This window comes from Diceros bicornis, chromosome 25 (genome assembly GCF_020826845.1).
Source record: "Diceros bicornis minor isolate mBicDic1 chromosome 25, mDicBic1.mat.cur, whole genome shotgun sequence".
Taxonomy (NCBI): domain Eukaryota; kingdom Metazoa; phylum Chordata; class Mammalia; order Perissodactyla; family Rhinocerotidae; genus Diceros; species Diceros bicornis.
The window spans coordinates 25,720,888-25,743,670 of record NC_080764.1 but is presented as its reverse complement, the minus strand read 5'-3'; the positions used below and the strand labels follow the sequence as shown (position 1 = coordinate 25,743,670).

Here is a 22,783-nt window from a genome sequence, read left to right as displayed (position 1 = left end):
AGAATCAGTAAGAAAAAGACAACTCAATATTAATTGGACAAAAATATACCCTTCAACAGAGACCAATGAACGTACCTTCAATATTATTAATTGTCGGGGACATGACATTAAAAACATGAGGAGATATCTCACAACATACAACAGAATGGCTAAAATTCACAAGTAAAATAATCAGTTTTTGAAGATGTAGAATAACTGATGCCCTCATCCATTGCTGGTTGGAGTATAAATTGGCCAATCACTTTAGACAACTGTTTGGTAGAATCTGCTTAAAGATATAGGCATAGGGCCGGCCCCGTGGCTTAGCGGTTAAGTGCGCACACTCCACTACTGGCGGCCCGGGTTTGGATCCCGGGCGCACACCGACACATCGCTTCTCCGGCCATGCTGAGGCCGTGTCCCACATACAGCAACTCGAAGGATGTGCAGCTATGACATACAACTATCTACTGGGGCTTTAGGGAAAAAAAAGGAGGAGGATTGGCAATAGATGTTAGCTCAGAGCCAGTCTTCTTCAGCAAAAAGAGGAGGATTAGCATGGATGTTAGCTCAGGGCTGATCTTCCTCACAAAAAAAAAAAAAAAGATATATGCATAACCAATGGCCAAAAAAATTCCACTTTTATGTATATACCTAACAGAAATGTGTACATTTGTGTACCTAAGGCATGCTGATTCTAAACAGTGAAAATTTTGAAATAAAGTTTTGAAATAATACTTTGATATAACTCAAATGTCCAGCATCTGGAAAGTGAATAAATAGTGATACATTCATGCAATGGAAACTATACATCAGTAAGAATGAAAAAGATGTTGTTACACTCAGTGACATGATGAATCTGAGGAACATAAGGTTGAACAAAAAAGCCAGACACAGAAGAGTATATATTTTGTGATATTTTATTATTCTACTTAAATAGAGTTAAAACACACACACACCCCGCAAGTAAAACTAAGCTGTTGGCATAGAAGTCAGAATAGTGGTTACTTTGTTGGAAGGAGGGCAGAATTAGTGACTAGGAGGGGGCACCAGGGGGACTTCTTGGGTGCTGATCAGCTTCTATGATCTGGATGATGGTTATGAGGATGTGTTCATTTTTCAAAAAAAAAAATCAAGTTGTGCACTTAAGATTTCTCATTTTTTTGTCTGTATGTTATACCTAAATCAAAAGTTTATTTAAAGAATTGTGTTTAGCAGTAGCAGAATACAGACTGTTTTATAGCATGGTAGAAATAGCATTTAAAGCATTTGACTCGTCGACCGAAGGGCTTAAAATGCCTAGGTGTCTGGAAACGGCGGAGTAATAACACGGGTGGGTCCTGACATTTTAGGGTAATTTGTATTCTCCTGAGGACAAAAAAGAATTAATAACTCCTGAATGACAACTATTTTTATTTTATCTTCCTGATCTGAAGCTTTCACTTGTGCCCTCAACAAATAAACTTCAACTAATCTTCATCCTTTGATAAGTGACCACTTGTTTCTGCAGGTTCATTGTCAAGGATCAGAGGCCAAAGTGCTGTGTCTAGTATATAAATTATGTCATGAAGATAGCTCTAATGTTATGTAAAACTAACTTGGCTACTTTTTTTTTTTATATCATTCCTATCTTTAACATGAGAAGAATTCTACAATAACAGAGATATAGCACAAGAGAAAACACAAATATTTTAATGTTAATTATTATTTTTTTGTATACTAATTGAAAATCATCTACTAAAGAGTATTAAATTGGGCATGAGATATTTCATCACTACATAATAAAACGAATGTTTAGTGCAGTTAAATAGCAATGAGATATAACCAAATAATCACAGTAAACACATATTTTCAACATATTAATAAACCAATGAATATTTTCTTGCCAAAATGTTTCCATTATATTTTTATGAATAAAAAATAATCATTAAATGGCAAAAAAAAGTTTATAACATTCCATAATAATATGCTGCCCTGGGTATGGGAAAACCCTCATATGTTTCTGGTTCAGTGTTAATTGCCATAACCTATTTGGAAAGTAATCTGGCAAGAAATGTTAAAATGTAAAATGTAAACACCCTTTGACTAAAGCAACCACCTTGGAGAATCAGTAGGACAGAAATAGAAGCACCTGTATCCAGGGATATATATACACAGATAAGCACATACAAAAACTGGAAACAACCTCTGTGGCGAATGATTGAATAAATTAGGATACGGCCGTATATGTATTGTTAGTAGCCATTAAAAATAATGCCTTCAATCATAATAATAATATCTAGGCTTTACTGAGTGCTTATTATGTGCTAGGCACCATTCTAAGTGTTTTGTGTGTTATAAACTCATTCCATCCTTGTAAGAACAATATGATAAAGAGCTATTGTTATTTCCATTTTACGGATGAGGAAATTAAAGTTCAAACAGATCAAATATTTTAACTGACCTCACACAGCTGGTATGTGGTGAGGTCTGAATTTGAACCAGGCAGTCTTCCTCCAGAATGCCCACTCTTAACCTCCATGTGGTTATCCTGCCTCCCTGAATGAAGGTGGGATTTCTCCTACATATTGGTAACCGAAAAAGCCAATAATGGAAGTCTAGTTATCTTATTTCAAAAAAAGGAAAGAAAGAAAAGGAAAAGAAAAAAACGCCACATGAGTATACATTTTTATGAGGATTTAAAAGTTTTGGAAGCTTATTCCTCCAAGTGGTAACACTAATTACTCTAGGACTGAGTGAGAAAGGAGCATATTATTAATTTTTTATTTATTCACCTCTTGATTATTTGAAGTTGTAGAAAGCACTGGCATACTTTTGTCATTTTTTAATCCAGTAAAGTGAAGAAAAAGAAATAAATACCAGCCTCCACTTTTAGGTTCATTATGCTTTCTTGAGAATAAAAGTTTCATTTAACAAGTAGACAAGAAATGAATAATACTTGTCTTCTAATTTCTTACCAAGACTCAGGCCCACAAGGATCTAATTCATTGTAGTCATTCTATGTGAAATTTGCTCATTCATCTTCAAGCTATCTAGATTGGCATGAAATGGGTCCCCAGTAAACATTTGTTTCTTTTCCTTCATGTTCCTTCTCTCCTTCCTGCCCTTCTCCCAATCAAATAACCAGTGCTATGATCACAAAAGCAGTCTTTATTTTCCATTTTTCAGCCTACTTAGATGACTTTGGCTACACTAGTCCTCAGCATGGTAACCTGGTGCCTCTTTCGGAGAGAGTGAGCTTCAAACGTAATTTGCTTCACTGTGTCAGGACGTAAACTCAAAATGAGGGAGGGAGATTTGTCAACTGGGCAATCTGTTATGAAGGAAAGTATTTCATTAGGAATGGGGTGAAAAGTGCTACTTTTAGAATCATGTACAATGACTATATAAATACAAGCCATCCATATTTCTAGAAGTTTTATAGGCTAATCTGTGAATCTTAATAGGACGTAAAATGATATATGCGACATTTCGGCAGAGTAGAGATGGGAAACTTTGCGTCTTACCTTAGGCAAGAGTTAAATATCATCCACATAAAATTATTATATGGAATTGGTATTTGTGTAATTTGAAACTTTACTTCAGTCAACAGTTTGAAACAATGCATTTCGTGAACACTTTTATGCTTTTTCTCAGGTCCCATTTGATGTCTCGCTGCCGTCTATATTCAATCTTGAGAGACTTTTTGATCTTGCTAATGGTTGTATCGTATCAGGAGGAAGCCTTTTCAACTGGATGGTGTCGATTATTCCCTGAACATCCTTTACATGTTAACCTTAAAAAAGATTTAATTGTTATTGTTTTTCTTGGTTTGAAATCAGTTTTTGGAACTGTCCTCTTATGACAAACAAAATAAAATTGTTTTCTTACACAAGCTAAAATTCTTTGAAAATTATAGTTTTGAGTAATATTTTAAATCATATTTGAATTAAATGACAATACTATTGCTTATTAAAACTATCTTACAGAGCTATTCATAGAAAATGTTTGTGCAGAGTGCAACTATTCCCATGTGTATATAGTTTAGGTTTAGGTTGTCTTTAGATGTGTCCACACAGCAAGATTGGATTAAACCAGTGGTTCTCAACTAGGGGTAATTTTGCCCCTCAGGTGACATTTGGCAATGTCTGAAGGCATTTGGGATTGTTATAACTGGGAGGGAGTGTTACTGGCATCTAGTGGGTAGAAGACAGGGATGCTGCTAAATATCCTGTGATGCCCAGGAGAGACCCACACAACTAAGAAAATGTCAATAGTGCTAAGGTTGAGACGCTCTGAGTTAAACCTCAACATGTGGTCAATTCAGCTCTGGAAGTTTGTCTTTGTGGCTTGGGAAGAAATCTGTAGCAAATTGCACCTTTCATGTTTTATACTTCTGAGAGGCAACATTGCATCCATTGTAGAGCATGGGTTACGGAATTATGTAGATCTGAATTTGAATAGTAACTTCACCGCTTACTAGTTCTGCTACTTAGAGAAAGTGACAAATTCTTTAAGCCTTATTTCCTCACCTGTAGAATGGCGATATTAATAGGATTGCTGTGTGGATTAAATTAAGTGAGATGATGTTAGGAGTTATCATTTCCCCGCCAAACTGGAAGAGGATCACGCATTTCTGACCCACTTTGTTTTGCATCCAAAAATGCTATGCATGAATGCTTCCTATGTGCTGGCCCATGAATGGATATTTATGGTAAAATGAAAAAAATAAGGATAACATAGACATGTTTTTCTAAAGCTAAATGTGTTTAATGAATTGCCCTTTATTCTGAGATTATGGATTTCCTGCTTCCTATTTGTGTTAAAATGGCCTTTCTTTTATGAAGTAGTGGTAATAGCAGCTGGTAACTGATATTTTTAAATGTTTTTACTTTATAATAAAATAAAAAGTAGCAACCTTAAATTGGTCCCTGATCTTTTTAAATTTACACATCCATGAAGTTCCAAAGGCTGGGAACAGCCAAGCTAGAATTGTCCTAGTGTACTGCATAGAGGAAATGAGTCTTGAGCAAGACTTTTAATGGTAAAAGGATTTTATGGTTGAAAATTTGCTGGTAGGGAGGATGCTGTAGGAGAATAGAGGGATAAAAATAAACATGAACATGTGTATGTGCAGAGGACTTTCCTGTCACCTATCTGGAGTGGACAGTCACGAAGGAAAATAAGATGAACTCTAAGGGTGAAACTAGAGTGAAGACGTCAGGCTTGATTCGGTATATGATAGGGCACCAGTACTGGTGATTAAGGAGAGGAGTGACAAATTCTTGGCGCTAGTAGACATTCAGTAAATGTTGAGTGAGTGAAAAGGAATGAACGAATGAATGAATGATAGCCTGTCTTTCAGGGAAAATAAGTATGCAGTGTACAATGTAAAGGGAAGAAACAAAGGCAAGAAGACCAGTAGGAAACTATGTTGTAGTGAGAGAGAAAGAGAAAGGAATATTTACCATGGAATTCAGGAAAAAAATTTGCCTGATGACTATACTCTTATGTGAAATAAAGTTTGGGTCTTAACTAGAAAACCACTCAGATAGTGATGACTCTAACGTGGTGAAGGTTTTCAAATCCTTTAGCCAGGGATTGGGGTTTATAAATTTCTTTGCTAGGATAGAGAATGCTTTCAAGGGTTTTGTGTTTCTGCCAGGGGAAGTTTAATTTATTATGCAAAATTTAGCCACCAGGAGCAAAAAGGCACTACACATTTAATACAGGTGTAGAAATATAGCATGATTAATAACCAAGGCCATTCACTTCAACCTAATGTTAATTTCCTGAGAATGTATATGCATGTCTTTCATTCTTTGGCACTATTAAGTTTTTACTAATTGGATGCTTTTTATTTTTCTTTATTTAAATATTAGTGGATATAAATGCATGTACTGTTTTATAGAACCCTAGAACAATGCCTGACACATAATAGACGTCTATAATATTTGTTGAACGAATGAATGATTGGATGGACGGATGGATGGATGGATGGGTGGATGGATGGATGGACACTTGGATGGATGGATGGACAGATGGATGGCTGGATAGACGGATGTGACCCAGGCAAGATGACACTATGGAGTTCTAAAAGATATCACCACCACTCCACCTTCACTACCATTACCATTATTGTCTACCCTCTCTGGAGCATGTGCCATGCTAGGCACTGTGTTAGTAAGTACTTCATATGCATTATCTCCTTCTGTCCTCACAAAATTATGACCATGATGCACATGGGATGACTGACTCCATGTTACAGATGAGGAAATAAAAGCATAAGGCAGTTAAGTAACTTGCCCAGTGATGACAGTTAATCAGAGAGAGAGCCAGGATTTAAATCCCAGCTCTGTCTGACTGGAGAATTTCAGTTCTTCATTGCTAAACTGGCTTCCCCAACGCTTGCACCCACTCCACTGCCCTGGGAAATTTGAAAGTCAAGGGAGAGGAAGACATAGCTGAACCTCGAGCCAAAACTGGAACACCTGTTGTGGAATGCTCTAGGAGCAGATGTTTAAAAATGACTTGCAGGGCTGGCCCCGTGGCTTAGCGGTTAAGTGCGCGCACTCCGCTGCTGGCGGCCTGGGTTCGGATCCCGGGCGCACACCAACGCACCGCTTCTCCGGCCATGTTGAGGCCATGTCCCACATACAGCAACTAGAAGGATGTGCAGCTATGACATACAACTATCTAGTGGGGCTTTGGGGGAAAAAAAATAAAAATTTAAAAAATAAAATAAATAAAAATTTTAAAAATGACTTGCAGACCTGAATGGACGCCCCCAGCAAGCATGGGAGGGTCCCCAACGTTATCCATCCCAACATATTGGTTTCCTCTGGGGAAGGCAGGTCCCTTCCAACTATTACGGATAATATTTCAGCACATTTCTGCTTCTTCTCCACTTTAGTAGCTTACAGATGCTGTTATTCTTGGGTGTTGTTTTGACTGAGAGAAACACTGTCTTAAACTACACCAGACCCTGCAGTCACAGCTTCCTCACTTTAAGCCATCAGTCCAGAAATCCCCCATCTCTTCTAAAATAGCAACAACACTCCCTAGTTAAAGCTGAAACTTTCTGTGCAAGGCAGTGAGGAAATGGTGATGAGCTGGGCTGAAGCACAAACAAAAAGGAAATTCAAAATTTACCAGGATGAACGATGTGTTTATTTCCAGAAATGTCTTTCAGGTTTTTTTTTTTAAAGACCAAATTACACAATTTGCAGCTACCTTTTTTTTAATGCAGTCTAGAGTATCTGCAAATGCTTTATAGCAGACACCTGCAGTGTTTTCTATTTGTTTTAATTATAACAGAGAATGACAGGAGGCGAACTGAAAGGGGGAGAAGGGAAGCAGAAAGAGAAGAGAGGGAAGCAGCGAGCAGAATAGGAGCCAGTGCCAGCAGCTAAGTGATGGGTAATAAACCCCAGCACTTCCCATGTCTTTCTCCACATCAGTCTCCAAGAGATTGCTTTAGAAATTGACCACCTGCTAGCTATTCAGAACTTTAATCCCATAGTCTCGATTCGCTTCAAGTGTAGGCACTTTACACATTGCCCACCCCACTTGACTTGTTCTCCTTCACTGAACTGCAGGGAAAAAATGGCACACTTCTGGAAAGTACTAGAAACTTGGTTTCTGCCTCTGGTCTGCATTGCCCTTCCTTCCCCTTCTGGGCAACGTCATACAGATGGCTCCATCCCAGCTCAAATGGCAGAGCATAGGGCTCCCGGGACTCCTTGAGCACTTCCTGGTGCCCTGCTCATGTGGCTCTTAACAGTGTCCTTGGGCACGCACTTCTGTATTGTTATATTTTCACAACGCAGTCTTATAACTTTAGCTCAAGGGTGTCATACTGCCCCACATTCCTTTGGGTGTCATTTAGCTTGAGACTGGGTATATCATTGTTTGCTAGTGTACCTTGGAATCTACAGAGTGTCGTAAAGCCTAGAAACTTAAATGAAATATATATAATGTCATCAAGGATCTCTTCAATCCATAGAAAAAATAAAATACTATTTTTAACTTTTGTAATATTATGTATGTGTGCATAGGATTGGACGAGCCCCTAAATGGGGGTTAGAGGAGAAAACAGTGGACCCGGAAGTCCGCTTTTTAACCACCTTTTCTCATTTTCTCATATTTGAAATGCTTGTGGTGTATCCCCAAGATGCTCCCACCCACATGCCCAAGGAAACTTGTGCGAAAATGTTCACTGATCCTTTGATTACAATAGCAAAAAAAAAAAAAAAAAAATGGCAACCTACTAAATATCCCTCAGGTGGAGAATGGATAAATAAATCATGGTGTAAATGAATTAATTAAAGAAACATATCATTCTGGATACACTTCAAAAACAGGTTGATTAAAAGAAAAAAAATGAAGTATTACAGAAGGATACATATAGGAAGATACGATTTATATAAAGTTAAAAAATAGGCAAAATGACATACTGAATAGTATTTATGGATATATAAATATGTATTAAAAAACATTTTTTTTTAATGCAGGTTAACGGTCAACACCAAATTCAGGTTTGTGGTCACCTCTTAGATGAAGGAGGGGGAATGAGGCATACTAGGAAGAAAGCCCAAGAGGTTTCATTAGTATTTGTAAAATTTTCTTTCTTAAGGTGAGTGTTTGTTATACTGGTCTCTACTTTCTTGTGTTCATGATATTTATGTAAATTAAAAACAAACACATTGGGGGCCGGCCAGGTGGCGCAGGTGGTTAAGTGCGTGCGCTCCGCTGCGGCGGCCCAGGGTTCGCCGGTTCGGAACCCGGGCGAGCACCGACGCACTGCTTGGCAAGCCATGCTGTGGCAGCGTCCCATATAAAGTAGAGGAAGATGGGCATGGATGTTAGCCCAGGGCCAGTCTTCCTCAGCAAAAAAGGAGAATTGGCATGGATGTTAGCTCAGGGCCGATCTTCCTCACACACACACACAAGAAAAACACATTGTTTACCTTCCTTATCTTGTTGGCTGGCAAGCTTTGCATGGTTATTGGCTTACCTATCAGTAAATAACTATTAAATGTGAGTTATGACTCTGGCCTCATTAGACAACTATAACTGCATAGTTCACATCTGGTTCCATTATTTTGCATTTTAATGACAACTAAAGATCATTTTGAAATTAATGTGAAACTATACATGTGCCCAATTGTAGAAAACTTGGTCTATGAAAATATTAATTTTTAATATAAGATAGTAGAGCCTCAATAAATGTTTAATTAAATTGAGGAAGATTCCTTGTACAATTTCAATCAGTTCTAAGTTCCCTAGTTATACTTTAAATTATTTGATTTTCCAAAATTAGATATATGCGGAGCTTTTTGCATCACTGCTTCTTATGCAAAATGAGGTTCACTTGTAAAATCCATCTACCGTCCATAATTTCAATGTTTTTAAAAATGTATTAAGGAAGAAGTTTCTATTTACCAAAGACACATTTCCTATTTTTGATTTATACTTCAGTAGAGCTTTATGAGCTGCAACTTTGACACTAAAATTTCCATGGCATCAGATAATCTTTTTTGTCATAAACACAGGTGTGATTAAGAAGAAGGCTTCACTGACAGCAGTTTTCTTCATAATTAAATTCATTAGTTAAAATGCTGGGTTAAGAAGCATAGGAATTTTATTACAACAAGGACATTTTCAACTGGAGCTTGGAAGACAACACAACATTAATTGCTATTAAATAAGTCTTTGGTCTTGGTGATATTTAAGATACGCTTTATACATTTTGTATTTAATTGCTTAGAATAGAACGGGTCTAAAACCACATTCTGCCCAAGTACAAATCACCCTGAACCCTCCCTTTAAATTGTCCACAATGTGAAAACTCTGAAGATTTCTAAGTAGTTTCACAACTTTCCTAATTTAATTCTTCCCCACAAGATCACAAGAATTTCTTGAAGTGATTTCTTTTCTCATCATTATGAAGGCAATCAGAAATAACATAGAGAATTTGCAAAATATTGAAAGGTACAAAGTAGAAGATACAAGTTACCCAGAAATCCATCCCTGTGAAACAATCAATGTTGACATTTAAACATATTTCCTTATGCATATCTAATTGTTTTCCCTAACAGCCAGAAAAAGACAATCTTCAGACTGAGAAGGACTAAGATTTGAGGCAACTATCCGTATTCCCTAAGGTGTAGATGGGTCTTTTCAGAGCCTGTTGGCTGGGAAAATACCCGAGTTGCTAGTGTTTAGACCTGGTGGTTTGAATGAAATGCAGTTAGAATAATCAGGATGTAATTAAACCGGAAGGTATTGTCCCGAGTTCTCCTTCCTAGTAATAAAGTGTATGGTAATGATCCATAAGAGGGGGAAAAAGGTCAAATCTTCATTTTGTCTTTTGGAACCTGGTCATTTACTCTCTCTTTCATAGATACGTTAGTATTTCCCTGACAACAGCTCATTCGTTCATGCATGCATTTGTTCACTTGATAGATTTTATTCATTACTCTGTGCCTTTGCTTCCTGGTAAGAACGTCCTTTCTCACTCTTTTTATTTAAAAAATATTTATCAAGTGTCCTCTATATGCTAGAGACTGTGCACATGTGGAATGCCACTTGGGCAGTCCCTTCCTTCAAAAAGTCACATCTAATAACGCCGTCTCTTTCCAGATTCAGCCCAGGCATCTCCCTTACCACTGACCTGTTTTTACCGCTTCCAGCCGGTGCCTCCATGTACCTACCACACAGTGTGCTTGTCATACCCACTGTATTTTACAGCTGCTGACATTCATGTCTGTCCCCTCTCTGAGGTCAGGGAGTAAGGTAAGTGTATTTCAAGGAAACAAATAAATTTATTTTTCCATGTTTTACAGAAGTTTCTCATTAAACTTTGATGTGCATTTCTTTGACTACAACTTAGGTTAAATGTTTTTCACATTTATCAGCCCATTGCATTTTTTCTTTCTTTATGCCTCGTTAGGACCTTTGCCCAATTTTTTACTTGTATGTCCATCTATTTTTTTCTTGCTGATTTCCAAGATCCCTCAATATCCAGGCTATTAACCCTTTTGACATAATTTGTGAATTTTTTTTCAGGCTTTCCTTTGCCTCTCAATTTTCATTTACGGTTCAATGTCTCATTTTTAAAACTGTAGTAGTCAAATCTTGACCATTTAATTGTTTATATTCAGAGTTGCTCAAAAAAGGATGTAAGGTAGCTTACAACTGTGCATTCAATACAAAGATAAAATTAATTAAAACCAGAAAAGAAAAATGAGGCAAAGAAAACAAATAAAGGTAGGAAAGTAAGACGGAGCTGGGTTTTGAATTAATTTCTCGAACAAAGATGCTACTGGGCCTGGCCTGGTGGCATAGTGGCTACATTTGCATGCTGTGCTTCTGTGGCCCGAGGTTCATCGGTTTGAATCCCAGGCACGGTCCTATACACCGCTCATCAAGCCATGCTATGGCAGCATCCCACATACAAAATAGAGGAAGACTGGCACAGATGTTAGCTTAGGGACAATCTTCCTCAAGAAAAAGAGGAAGATTGGCAACAGATGTTAGCTCAGGGCCAATCTTCCTCACCAAAAAAAAAAAAGGAAGAAAGAAAAAAGATGCTATTACAACCTTTACTCTCACTAGGAGTCAGCCACAGATGTGGCTGCATGCTCTCCTACTGCAATTACTTGTGTGGACAAGTAAATACAATGCATTACGAGATCAACAGTGTTGCCAGGGTAAAACAGGCCACATACTTAGGAGAAGCTATGCCTGGTACTAATTCCAGAAAACAGTCTTTGCCATGGGTCCTCATGAGAATATACTCTAAATGAACTGAATTTTCAACAGCAGCCTACAGTAAAATGCAACTCATCTCATAGATCATTTCAAGGATTGTAGACTTTCAAGAGATTATGGATTGTAGACTTTCTTTCAAGGGTTTTTCATTTATTTTATTTTTGCAAAACAGTATCCATATCTGATTAATTAGTTTAAAACAACGGGGGAGGCAAATAGCAAGGGAGGGATGTTAAGGAAAGGGTTATTTTTATTTATCTTAAAAACACTTTTGTTTTGTATGAGAAAAAACACTTCAATGTGGTTTTTTTCTTAGAGCAATTTCACTGGTTAAAAATATTTTTCAAATATATTTGGGGTGGCATGGAAAAACACAGCAAAATGGCTATTTTTCAAAACTTCAAAAGTTGATGCTTTGAATTGCTTGAAGTAAGTTGGTTTATCAATCTTGACACTGCATTTGGAATGGACACAATTTACAACTAGCACTATAGCAGTTCAGGCGACCACAAATATATAGTTCTGCTTGAGGTGCTGTAAGTCAAATTCTAAAACAGAGAAAAGAGAAACAATTCTGCAGGAGCTGAGTATACATGGAAATACCATTTTATGTGTACATTTTTTGGATTTCTGATTGAGGGAAAATAATTTTGCTGATATAAAAATATTTTTTGTTCTTTGGGGATTATAATTATTATAGGATATTGGACTCAAAGGTTTCAAGGAACCATAAAGGTTGTTCAGTTCAGTTTTCTACTACAAGCTTAAATACCCTTTAAACTGTCTCCCTCAAGGAACAACCAGCTACATTTAAATAACATCATAGTACAGTGGTTAAGAGAGCCAGCAATGACAACAGGCCATGTGTGGGTTGGAGTCCTGGCTTTCCTATTTATCACTCACATGAACTTGGGCAAGTTTCTTTTTGCTGAGGAAGATTGGCATTGGGCTAACATCAGTGCCCATCTTCCTCTGCTTTATATGGGATGCCGCCACAGCATGGCTAGACAAGCGGTGCGTTGGTCTGTGCTCGGGATCCGAACCCGTGAACCCCAGGCCACCGAAGGGGAGCGCACCCACTTAACCACTAGGCCACTGGCTGGCCCCTTGGGCAAGTTTCTTAACCTCTCTGCACTTCAGTTTTCTCATCTGCAAATTGAGGAGAGAGAAAGCACCTGAAACAGTGGCTAGTAGATACTGGATGCTCAATACAGTTATCTCTTACTACTGTTACATCTTATATTATTACGTACACCTTCCAGGAAAGTTCAGTTTTACCTAGAAAGACAAGAGTTGGTGTTTTTGTTGTTGTTGTTTGTTTTGTTTTTGTTTTTTAGTCATAAGAAGAGTTCACTTCTGGTCATAGCAGAGTAGCTTTTTATTGAATCACCATCTGCTACTCACAATTTTGTACTTTGGACCAAAAAAACGGTGCAAACAATTATAAAACCAGAATTAACATAACTGTTTGGAGCCCCTGGGGGATGACTGAAAATATGCAGAAACTGGAGGTGATATGATCCTTGAAACAACAGAAACAAACAAGGTGACATCCACATTTAAACAGCTTTTTTCCCTGAGGGCACACCCCCTCTTGCAAAGTACATAAGGGGTAGAGCTCTGTCGGGAAGAGGCTGACTGACTGGCTGTCCTGAGGAATCAGAAGTCAGAGTGTGGTGTTGTCAGAGTGGCTGGAAATTAAGGAGGGAGTTTCCAGAAAATAGAGAGACAGAGTGTGGAGCCCCAAAATCTGTGCACACATTCCCCTCAAATTGTCAGTTGACTGACAAACTGCACATGCCCTTGATAAGCCTCCAGGGAATCCAGGGGAAAGTACCAGCAGGAGGTCAAAAGAGCTGAGCAGAGATTTCAGCAGATGCTTAAGGCTGGAGAAACAAGTTTTAGAATTCAAGTCCAGCCAAGTAAAAGGGGCTTATTAACTTCTTTGTGCTTTTCATTGAAACCAAGAGGGCCAAACCTTAAGAATGAGGATTCCAGGACTAAGGATGACAACTGAGTCCTCAGGGCAAGACAACAGCAAGCCCATCCTATCAAGTCCCCACAAGATTAAGGTGACTCATCAGTAGTTTAACGGTCTGCTAGAACAAAACTCAACACTCTTCAGAGGAAGATAACGTATCATCTACAGTACATTGCCCACAATGTATAGCACGTAATTTAAAAATTACTATACATACAAAGAAGCAGGAAAATGTGGCCCACAATTAAGAGAAAAAAACAGTCCAACAGACCCATGGAAGTCCCAGATGTTAGAATTAGCAGACAAAGACTTTAAACTATGTTATATAGTCATACGTCACTTAACGACGGGGATACATTCTGAGAAACATGTCGTTGGGCAATTGCGTCATTGTTCAAACATAATAGAGTGTACTTACACAAATCTAGATGGGATAACCTACCACACACCTGTGGTACTAATCTTATGGGACCACGGTCATATATGCAGTCCATTGTTGATCAAAATGTCATTATGTGGTGTGTAATTGTACATGTAAAGAAATCTATTGAAAAAGATTGATATAATGGGTGGAGAGATGAGGAATAGCAAGAAAGGTATGGAAACTAGAAAAAAGAACTAGATGGAACTCCTGGAACTGAAAACTATAATATCTGAAATAAAAAATTCATTGGATGAACTTAACAGTACCGCAGAAGAGAAAAAGATGGTCAACTCGTGAGGGAGGAAGCATCAAAGCCAGCCCACATCTCCGGCTCACAGAAACAGTCTCTGCCTTTCAAAACAGAACTCACACCCAAGCAAATCTCATCCAAACTTCTGAAAACCAAAGACAGGAAAAAAATATTAAATCATCCAGAAGAAAAAGACACAACATACTAAGGAATGGAACAATGATAAGAGTAAAGTCTGATGCACTCATCAGAAATATTGGAGGCAAAAAATAATGAATTGCCTTCTTTAAAGTGCTGAAAGACAAAAAAACCTAGAAGTCTAAATGACATACTTGACTTACATTCAACCATATCATTAATTACTTTAAATGCAAATGGACCCAAGCTTCCAATTAAAAGGCAGAGATTTTATATAAATAAAAGACACAGGTTGAAAACAAGAGGATGGAGAAATGTATACCATATGAACAGTGAACATAAGAAGTCTGGTGTGATTATACTAATATCAAGATAGATTTCACAACATAGATTACTGCCAGAGGTAAAATAGAATATTTCATAGTGATAAAAATATCAATCCTAAGTGTGTATGCATTTAATGATAAGAAACATTTATTTTCCAAACATCTAGGACAGTTATTCTCTTTAAGGAGAGAGTTGCTCTGATTAGGAAGATATTTTGATAAGTCTATTGGAGCAGGTGGTTTCTGTGGGCCATAGACGTGGGCTGGCATTGATGCTTCAGAGAAGCAAGTAAAACGACATTACTTGAGCAAAAGAGATAGAGACACCAATCTTTCTGGTTTCCCCAGGACTGAGATGTTTCTTGGAACATGGAACTTTCAGTGCAAAAAACAGGACAGTCCCAAAACTGAGACACTCCCAGGGAAGCTGGGATAGTTACTCATCTTACAAAGAGGATTTCATTTGTTTTGGAAAAGGAGGAATAAGAGAGTAAAAGAGGAGAACAGAATGGATCACCATGAGATGGTAAGAGGTTGTATAGTGGACAAAGTGGCTCCCTTCAATGATCCCTCAAACCTTAAGTAAAATTACTAAATTCATAAAATGATAGATGTAGCGTATGTGTATGCTTGGGAAACCTATGAAGAGGTAGAATGGATGAAAAATAGACAGCATATGTTATGGGCGTAGTATTCCTGGGGCAAAGACCATGGGTATGTAAGTGCTATGGACTGAATGTTTATATCCCCCTAAAATTCATATGTTGAAACCCTAACACCCAACGTGACCGTTTTTGCAAATAGGGCCTTTGGGACATAATTAGGTTTAGATGTGGTCATGAGGGTGGAGTCCTCATGATGAGATTAGCGCCCTTATAAGGAGACCAAAAAAGCTCTGTCTCCTTGCCATGTGAGTATATAGCAAGAAGGCAGCCTTCTTCAGATGAGAAAGAGGGCTCTCACCAGACACCAAATTGGCTGGCACCTTGATCTTGGACTTCCCAATCTCCAGAACTGTGAGAAATAAGTGTTCATTGTTGAAGCTACCCAGTCTATGGCATTCTGCTATAGCAGCCCAAACTGACTAAGACAGCAAGTCTTCGGGAATTTGTAGAAATCATACAAATGGCTTTGGACAATCATAGGCTAGGAATTGGGAGATTTGAATCAAGTTTGGGTATATTAAGGGCAAAAAGGACTGAGATTACATCTGACTCTTATAACCATATTAGTTAGTAATCTTTTGTTTTTGGAAAATAGAAAGTCTACCTGTGACTGGATCATACAATCAAGGGAATTTATTCCCTCATGTAACTGAAAAGTCCAGAGGTAAAGTGGGCTTCAGACTTGATTTAGTCCAGAGGTTCACAATCACTTCTGGGCTCTGGTTCCATTTCTCAGCGAGTGTCTCAGCAGCCCTCTTCCCTGTGGTATTTCATATTCAGACCGCTTTCCCTCACGGTAGCAACAATGGCCATAGCAATTCCAGGACTCATTCACACCCACAGCATGGGCCAGCAAACTTTATCCGGGAAGGACCAAATAGTAAATATTTTAGGCTTTGTGTCTCTGTTGCAACTAGCCAACTCTGCTATTGTAGTGTGAAAGCAGCCACAGACAATACGTAAGCAAATGAGCACGGCTGTGTTCCAATAGAACTTTATGTATTGATTTGAATTTTACTGTAATTTTCTTGTGTCATGAGATTCTTCTTTGGATTTTTTTCCTGGCAATTTAAAAATGTAAAACCCTTCTTAGCTCAAGGACTGAACAAAAACAGACGGAGGGCCAGATTTGACCCACAAGTCATAGTTTGCTGACCCCCGACTTAAAAGACCGTTTGACCAGAGTTTTAAGCAAAATCTCTCTCCTTCCTGGCATATGCTCCCTTTTCTCTTCTGCACACTCTCACTCAGGATAACCGTATCAGTACCATTTATGTGTTAAAATCTTCCAAATTTTTGTCTCCAACCCAGACTGCTCCCCTGTGTCCAAACTCCTATAGTCATCTGTCTGCTCGACATCTATTTAGAGGTTTAATAGCATTTTTAAATTAACATAAAACCTGCTAGGAAGCTCTGTTTCCTTAAAAATACGCTCTAAGCAGCAGGCAGAGGCACCTTGATATTCCCATGGGATTGACCCCGATGCTGCAAGATGATGCTTAAGCATTTCTTACATTTCTGACATGGTGGAAAGGAAGTATTCTGATTACTCTTTTTTTCCTCCTCAAAGGATGAACAAAACTGAGAAATAACTCAAGAATGTGACATCAGGCTAAGGAATCTTTTTGCAGTATCTGTCAGCTTCGGGAAAGTTGGCGAGAAGAAATAGTCATGATTCAATATCTTGCTTGCACAGAACAAGAGAAATATAAACTTACAAAATACACAACACAGCAGTGTAGATGTTAGAACAAAGCTTGAACAAAATGTTTGGGAAGAGAGGGAAATAGCAAGAGTTTGTAGAGGAGATGATGCAGTTACTATTTTAGGAAAAGAAAGAACAAAAGAGGAAAGGAAGGCAAAAATGAGAATGCTAGCCCAAGATACTGTTAGTTCAGTCACAAGAATGATTACTTCCGGAAAGAGGAAGAATTGAGAAGATGTATTTGGTAGATGAAATGCCTAATGAGACCATAAATGAGGAGAATTGCTTCTTATAGCGTATGAAGAGATAATTTTTATCAGATAATGAAATTGTTTTCAGTCTTCAGAATGAAAATGAATCCCTTGCTAATGCAAATCATGCTAATAAAGGGAGCGAGAGAGAATGTCGGAATTACACTTGGCTAGCGGTAGGCGGAAACCAACCTAAATAGTCTAGAAAAAAATGAAAGATAATGAAGTAATCAAAATAATTGCTTAATAGGGAATGTGAAAGATCTGAATTGTTAAATTATAAATGTACATTTTCCAGAAAAATGAGGTGACCTTAAGGAACAGATTAGAAACCCAAACTCACACTGGGTAGAAGCAACGCTTTTCATTAGCAAAACTGAGGATTAATTAAATCTGAGGAAGCTCTTTGAAATCCACAAGTGCGAGTTACATTAGAATACAATACAACTGGTATATTGGTATCATAATTAATGATTTGCATGGACTTCTTTATTAAATGTATTCTGGCATAGTTCACGTGACAGATGTGAAATGAAGAGGACAAAAATGTGTTATTTAAAACCAAAATTGACTTTAGCAGCTTCTGCTTTCAAAAGTGGGGAGGGTGGGCATAGTTTATCTAGTGGGGAAATATATTGTTCCCTTCTGTCTTTGAAATTGCCTTGAGACCCATTCCAAGCCCGATGGAGGGCACCATGCCCCCTCGCCAATCTCTCTAGGGAACTAGGGGAGGGGATGGAGAGGGATGGCTTATGAATTATTTTTCAGTTATCTCTGAATTGGGTCTCTTGTTTCAGCTATATAATTTCAGAGACTGGTAGCAGAGCTTAGTTCTGCTCAAGGCGGAAAGTTTGGAGAAAATGGTCCCTTGTTCACAGAGCATGTGAAGTGTAGGTAAACGGACGCCCTGAGCAAGTAGGAAATAGTAGTCTAAATTGTTTTACAGGAAATGGTAAAGGGAAATTAATTTCTTGGAGAGAACAATGAAAACGGGAAATGAGAAAAAGTAGAGACCTGAGGGGAAAAGTCTGAGAAGCAACAGAGAGACATGAAGCCCCTTCCTCTGCTCCACACACGGATGCCTTCCAGACAGACATCAATGGGGAAATCAAGGAAAGACTGGTCCACATCTAGGGTGCTAGAGGGAAGATGATCCATAAACTGAGCTAATTCAGAGATATAGGAATTCTGAGTCAAAAGTGATATAAAAATGTAAACCACATTCCAATCCCAGAATGTCAGAATTACACAGAACTCACAGGAGGAAGAAAACAACCTACATAGTCTGGGGAGAGGGCAGGTGACAGGATGCAATTGCAGCCAAGTTTACTCTTTATTGACAGGCTAACTCACCTAATATTGCATACTGAAATATGGTTTTTCATTTAAGTTTGGCTGTTATTTGAGTTTGACATGAAGATTTTAAATTTGACTTTGTTTTACATGGCACAACATTTAGGCCTTTGGAGACGTTCCTCTCAGCCACATTGAAAAGATTTCTGTGAATTCTACAGAACAAACACCTTACAAAAACACTACAACTTAGAAAGATTCTATTCTGAAAATCCTTGCAGAAAACAGGAATAGCCACATATGTAATTTTTTAAAATTTGTCTTTAAATGCAATAAAAAGTTATTTCCTAACAACCAGAATAGAAATATGCATCGAGATTTCATTTGTTTTTAATATTTTATTTTTCTCATTGTTCCCCTGTCCCTGAAATCCTCCAAAACGCATGGTTTATAACCTGTTATTTCTCTCTAGCCACTGCCTTTGGACGAGCACTGTTGAATCTCCCTTCCTCACCATGGATATTTTTTGTGCCAGGATCTTCATAGTGTTTTTCAGCCACTTTTCATATAAGAACAAATCCCATTTGGGGATTTGGAATTCACCTTCAAGTATTACGAGGTCCAGTCCAGTATATATCAAAGTATCACTCTTACATCCAATTCAAAGATTTTTCTCTCCCTACCTTCCTTCGGTGAGGAAGAAGGCAAGGTCTGTTTTCTCAACTCTTCTTCTCGTCATTTCATTGTGCAGCTTCTTGATGCTTCTTCCTTCTTGCATTTGTGGGGCCCAGGAGGAAGGATGGCGAGATAAGAGTAAAGATCTCATGTGCCTTGTGCCACTATAACTTGCTTGTGCCCTCTGAGTGGCAGACTCTGAATGTGGATTCTTAGATGCCTTCACCCTGGCCTACGTTGCACTCCCAGGTGCCAGCAAGCAATGGCCCTGGATAAGCCAGGGGGAATCTGTGGGTCCATTTGAGGATCTGCAGGGACTTTGCCATGTTCCCTTTTATGGGCAGTATCCTTTCCAGGTGACTTCTTGCAGTCACGGCTCAGCTTCTACATGCCTGCTCCATGATATACCCCATAGTCCTTTACTATGGGGTCCCCTAGCTCAGGAAGGCTACCCTGTTGAGTGAGATTCCTTCAAGATGCTTAGAGCTGGGGTCCCTCCTGCACCATCCCACCCCAACAAACACCAGGTGTGTGAGCTGCCCACACTGCTGCCCTCTGTCCTTGCCCTGGTCAGCCTCCCACCTTCAGAATTCTGCAGGCAGGAAGCACACACTCCGTGTTCAAACACAGCTTTAAATTCAAGGGATGTAATTCCTTCCCAAAAGCTCTGCCCACTCCCAGTAGCCCCAGATTAAGCTGACAAGTGCCTATAGTCTTCTACTATTGCAGGCACTTTGGTATCTACAGTGCTTCTCTCCAGACCCCCTTCCCCCAACACTATTTTGCAGCAAAGAACACTCTTCTTCATTACTCCGAGGGGAGAGAGGAGAAAAGCCATAGCACTCTCCTCTCCCCACAAATTCCCTTTCTAAATGAACTCGCACCTGCTATGTAGGATGACTGGGGTGGAGGGAGTGAGTGGGGGTGCAAGGGCCTGTCTTGCCATCTCTTGGCAAGTCCTGGGAGGGGTGGCTGGACGCTTTCTCTGCAGTCTTTAGAATGTGAATTGACTTATTAACCATTGGCCTCACCTTTAGGGCTTAGGAAAACTCTGAGAATACAAGAAAAGTCCCTTCCCATATTTTTTTTACAAGCTTACCCCTTACAACCTCTAGAAGAGACTCATTTTAAAGACAGGGAATTGTAGGTATAAAAAAGTCATAACGTAGCCTTTAAAGTAGCAGTTGCGGAAATTAGAGGTTCTGCTTCTCATCTGTTCAACTCTCTTTGTTGTGCTTCTTCTGAAGACTATGAACAAGACGGATATGGTCCCTGCCTCCGTAGAGCTTACACTATCGGGAAAGATTGCTAATCAACACATAATTACAATAAAGTATAATAACACTTTGATAGAGGAATCACAGAGCATAGACTAGGAGCCCCTAACTTAGGATGGGAGATTAATATGCTTGAAGGTAGGCTTCCTGGAAGAATTGCCTTGACTTTTGTGTCAAACACAAATCTTAGCTGCCTCCTCAGATTCTCCCAGCCCCCTACACTGGATGGTGCTGCCAACACCAGGGACCCAACATTCAATGGTGCTGGGAGTTCCAAGCCCTCTATTTGGGCTTCTGCCACTCAGTTAGGGATTTTAGCTCCCTGTGGCCATCAAAATGCACCACTCAGATCTGCTGAGGGCAACAGACTCGACAGATGACTCCAGCTTCTGCGCTCTGAATCCACCCCTCTGTGGGGACTAATGCTCTGCTTCCCTGGGCTCCTCTCAGTCAGTGACTCAGTGACACAGGGATACTGAGGCAGGCCCATTCCTGCAAGACATGGGACTCCTGCAAGAGGCAACTTTGGCTCTAGGATTCCCCATTAGCCTGACTAAAACTTTCTTAGGACTTCCTTCCCTGGCTCCATCATGGTTTACATCATTCTCTGCTTTCTCCACCTTTTTCCCCTCCCCTATTTCCCTCACAGTTGTGTCACCCAATAAATATCTTGAACATCTAATCCAGTCCTGGATCTGCTTCTCAGAGGACCCAACTAGCACATTTCACCCCTCACTCTGGAAACACTTGTAGGGGAGGAAAAAATACTTTTTCTTCTACCCTTTAGGTTTGCTGACTGGGTCCTGTGAATTGGATTGACAAAAGACAGATTGACAGTAAAACAGGGTTTATCAACACATGTAGCATCCATACACATGGGAGAAACCCAGTGATGGGTAACTCAAAGGGGTGGTTAGAAGTTAGGCTTGTATAGCATTTTAACAAAGATCAATAAATTTGTAGAGAAGTGACAACACAAAGAAAAAGGTTTTAGGATTCCAAGAGTGACGAACTGTGAGAAGGTAAATATATGGGGAAAACCAATGGAGTACATTTTGTCTATGTACATCCATCTCGGTGCTGACTTTCCGTCTTCTTCACGGCCATAAAACTTCCCTGGGAGTGAGGATTTATTGGCAGTCCTCATTTCTGAGAAGCTTCTGCTTTTAGTCAGATAAGAGAAGCTCCAAGAAGACTTCTTTCTGCATCTGTTGAATCTAAAATGCTTTCAGCTCAAAATAATCCTTATGCCAAAGTGGCATATTTGAGGGGCATATATTGATCCTCTATGCACTACACCGTTGGATATGGGATCTGGCATACTGAGAAGCTGCAGAAAGGGCCAGATGACATGACCTAGAAAAGTGGGGCAGTTAACCCACATGGGTGGACTTTGTCCATTGGGAAACAAGAGACAGGTGGGATCCGAGCAAACAGATTCCCTTTCTCCCTCGCTCCCACTCTGAGGCATTGTTTCTCTGTACAGTCATCTGAAATTGAGAAACTGAAATTGAGAAATCCTAAATTCTCAGTGAGCACATCTGCTGAGCAAACTGGTATGTCTCTTCAAGGCTCATCACGATGCAGTAGTCAGGGTGGTAACATATTTCACATTGCTTCACGTCCTTTCTTGCTTCACTCAAGTTTTTCTCACACTTGCTTGCCCTAGAATTGCACATCCCTGGCCCCTCCATAACCCATCAGCACTGATTCCTTGCCTTAGCCTCTGTTGTCTAGGAAACGCGGGCTAAGTCAATTTTTAAGCTAACACTAGATATAGATACGTAGGTAAGAAATAGCCTCTAAAGATAGAGGAAAATAGCCTAGCCTTAGAGAATAGTATATTTGGATGCCTAAAGGCAAAAGGGAGTGTGGCTTTTCAAGAAATGGAGAGAAGTTCAATTTGGCTGGAGCGCAAGTGTGGGGTGGTGGTATAGGGATTGTGAGAGGAATGGCGAAAGAGGCACATGGGCTCACAAAACACAGTAAGGGCGGTATTAAGGAGATGTGAAAGCTACAAAAGGATTTGCATTCAGGGAATGACAAAGTCAGACTTGCATTTCAG

The 22,783-nt window shown here is 39.2% G+C and overlaps 1 protein-coding gene across 1 annotated transcript in view; it reads left to right on the top strand.

The window, feature by feature from the left end:
* Positions 1 to 3,913, top strand: part of CFAP54 (cilia and flagella associated protein 54) — a 290,316-nt gene extending 286,403 nt beyond the window's left edge. The window contains exon 68 of the mRNA XM_058568605.1: positions 3,616 to 3,913. Coding sequence (XP_058424588.1) covers positions 3,616 to 3,735 — 120 coding nt within the window. The 3' untranslated portion in view covers positions 3,736 to 3,913. The remainder of the gene's footprint in view (positions 1 to 3,615) is intronic.
* The last annotated feature ends 18,870 nt before the right edge of the window (positions 3,914 to 22,783 follow it).